The 2166-nt window shown below is 45.1% G+C and overlaps 1 protein-coding gene across 2 annotated transcripts in view; it reads right to left on the reverse strand.

Annotated features, from left to right (window-relative positions):
* Positions 1-358: 358 nt before the first annotated feature.
* LOC126502544 (acylcarnitine hydrolase-like) overlaps positions 359-2166 on the reverse strand; it is a 22376-nt gene continuing 20568 nt past the window's right edge. Inside the window, exons 9-12 of one of the 2 annotated variants that reach the window (XM_050143629.1) lie at positions 1965-2109; positions 1463-1600; positions 1013-1085; positions 359-560 (exon numbers count right to left, since the gene is read on the reverse strand). In XM_050143629.1, the coding sequence (XP_049999586.1) occupies positions 374-560; positions 1013-1085; positions 1463-1600; positions 1965-2109 (543 nt within the window). In that variant the 3' untranslated portion in view covers positions 359-373. The remainder of the gene's footprint in view (positions 561-1012; positions 1086-1462; positions 1601-1964; positions 2110-2166) is intronic. The other variant, XM_050143626.1, reaches the window with a different exon arrangement.

Here is a 2166-nt window from a genome sequence, read left to right on the forward strand (position 1 = left end):
GAACGCATATCAATATTTTTTAAACTTCTGCTCTATTTTAAAGAGATGTTTTTGTCTTAGAGAAAAAGACAGTGAAAATGTGAAATTAAGGGAGGAAGGATGGAAGGACCTAGTACCAGTGGAGTATGAGAGGAGATGAGCCTGCCTTCAGAGGTTAACAATTCCTGTTGTTATGGAGCATTCATTGAGTGGGTCTAACAAACATGACCCAGCAGGATAGAGACACATGCAGAGGATTTGTGATAAATGCAGAACAGACTAGTGCAGAGGTTAGGTGAATGTCACAATCAACCCAGATCCCTCAATAAGTTTTGAGAAACTCAAGGTGACCCCATCAGCAGCCAATGCTACCCACCATTCCTCACACAGGGCACTATAGCTCTTTGTGCATGCTCTGAGATTTCCTTAGCTCCTGGATCTTCTGGGGCAGAGTCTGGGTCCAGAACTGCAGCCTTCTGGCCTTCAGGGCTCGGCCCACAGCAGGCTGGATGTTCAACTGCAGGTACTGCTCTTCATGGTCCAACACAGGCCAGAAGGGTAGACCCTCGCTGTTAGGGTTCCTGTGGAATGACAGCCAAGGTGGAAGGGTGATGTGACTCTGATTCTATGTCTGACCCCTGATTTGAGTCAAGACAGTGGAACATTAGGCCAGTGGTTAATGGGGCTGATGGGACAGGAGTCCTGATAAAGGGACACAAGTGTCACCCACTAGTTTCTGTTCCCTGTGTGGGAATACTACTTGACAGATTTTATATATACATGTAAGAGGCAAGATATAAAGAACAGTACCAGAGAACCATGGCTTAGGAACCAGGTCACTGTGAGATGACCACTGGCTGGCACCTATACAGTATCTATATAAATATGCTATCCAGCAGAGAAGAATCTATTATGTGATGGAAGAAAGGAAAAAGAAAGCTAAAGAGACCACCACACAAAAAGGAGATCTATATAGAGACGCACATATTCCTATAACCCACACAGGGAAGGTGAGAGAAAGGTGTGTTCTCACCCATGTCTTGCAAAGTTGGCCCAGTACTTCATCATCCTCCTGTTCAGTAGCTCTTCCTCCTCAGTGAGGAAAACTGGAGTCATGAGAAAAATAAATCTTGAAGTCTATGAACCAAATACAACTACCAATTCATGCTTCCCACTCAGAATCCCACCTGCTGTCAGACCTAAACTATCAGCTTTATTACCTCCCTTCTTCACTATACAATAGTCAACATCCATGCAATCCTCTAATGGAATCCCTGCCCAGTGTGCTGTCATCTCTGTCATGGGCTAGACTGGCACGGGTTCAGATTCTAATCTTGGTATAATTTTTTAGTCTATGGTATGATACACATTTGAATTTATTCTCTCCCACAATCTAGTTTTCCTCAAATGGACAGAGAGCTCAGGAGTCCCTGGGGTGTCATCTGTGACCTCAGTCAGCTCAAGGAAAATAAGGAAGACTCACGTTTTATACCAAAGATGTAGGACCCAAAGACAAAACTAAGCTCATCACCATGGTCAGCCTTCACATAGGGTGGCCTGATACTCTTGATGTAGCTGGGTTGATGTTGGAATTCATAGAAGTAGACAGGAGCATGGGAACCTGGAAGTAAGGACAAGCTGTGACTTAGTAGTCCATCACCTGGATTATTTTGCTGATTCGTATTTGCTGACAAGGTACCTTGACATAAAGTTACCTGGAATCATAAATGTTAAAGGGAGAGAAAGTTCCAGACTGGAGCTCTAGCTGTGGAAAAGCTCAGGGCAGAACAGTGCTCTTGGCCTTCCCAGCTAGATGGTTATGCCAAGTTACTAGATTTCCAGAAACTCATTTTTTCCTCTGCATCTAGATGTCACTCTACTAAACTAGACATGGGGTGACCTGGACACCCACACTGCTCCACAGTGCTCACCCATGATCCACATCTCTGAGCTGCTCTCCTAATCCTTGTTACAGATGTACTCACGCTGAAAATGTGCTACTTGGAGTGCAGGGACCACAAACATGAAGTCTCCCATCATCTCCGTGTACTGTATTTGGAGGGTCTGTGGGTCCTCAGTGTCCCCCATGTACTCCTCCATTATCAGGTCGCTACACTCAGGAGGCAGCATCTACACCAAGAGATCAGGATGAATGCGGTTAGGCATATTCTCGGTTAGTTGGGCAGA

This window comes from Alexandromys fortis, unplaced genomic scaffold (assembly GCF_014885135.2).
Source record: "Alexandromys fortis isolate MF-2015 unplaced genomic scaffold, M_Fortis_MF-2015_v1.1 scaffold_1, whole genome shotgun sequence".
In the NCBI taxonomy this organism is placed as follows: domain Eukaryota; kingdom Metazoa; phylum Chordata; class Mammalia; order Rodentia; family Cricetidae; genus Alexandromys; species Alexandromys fortis.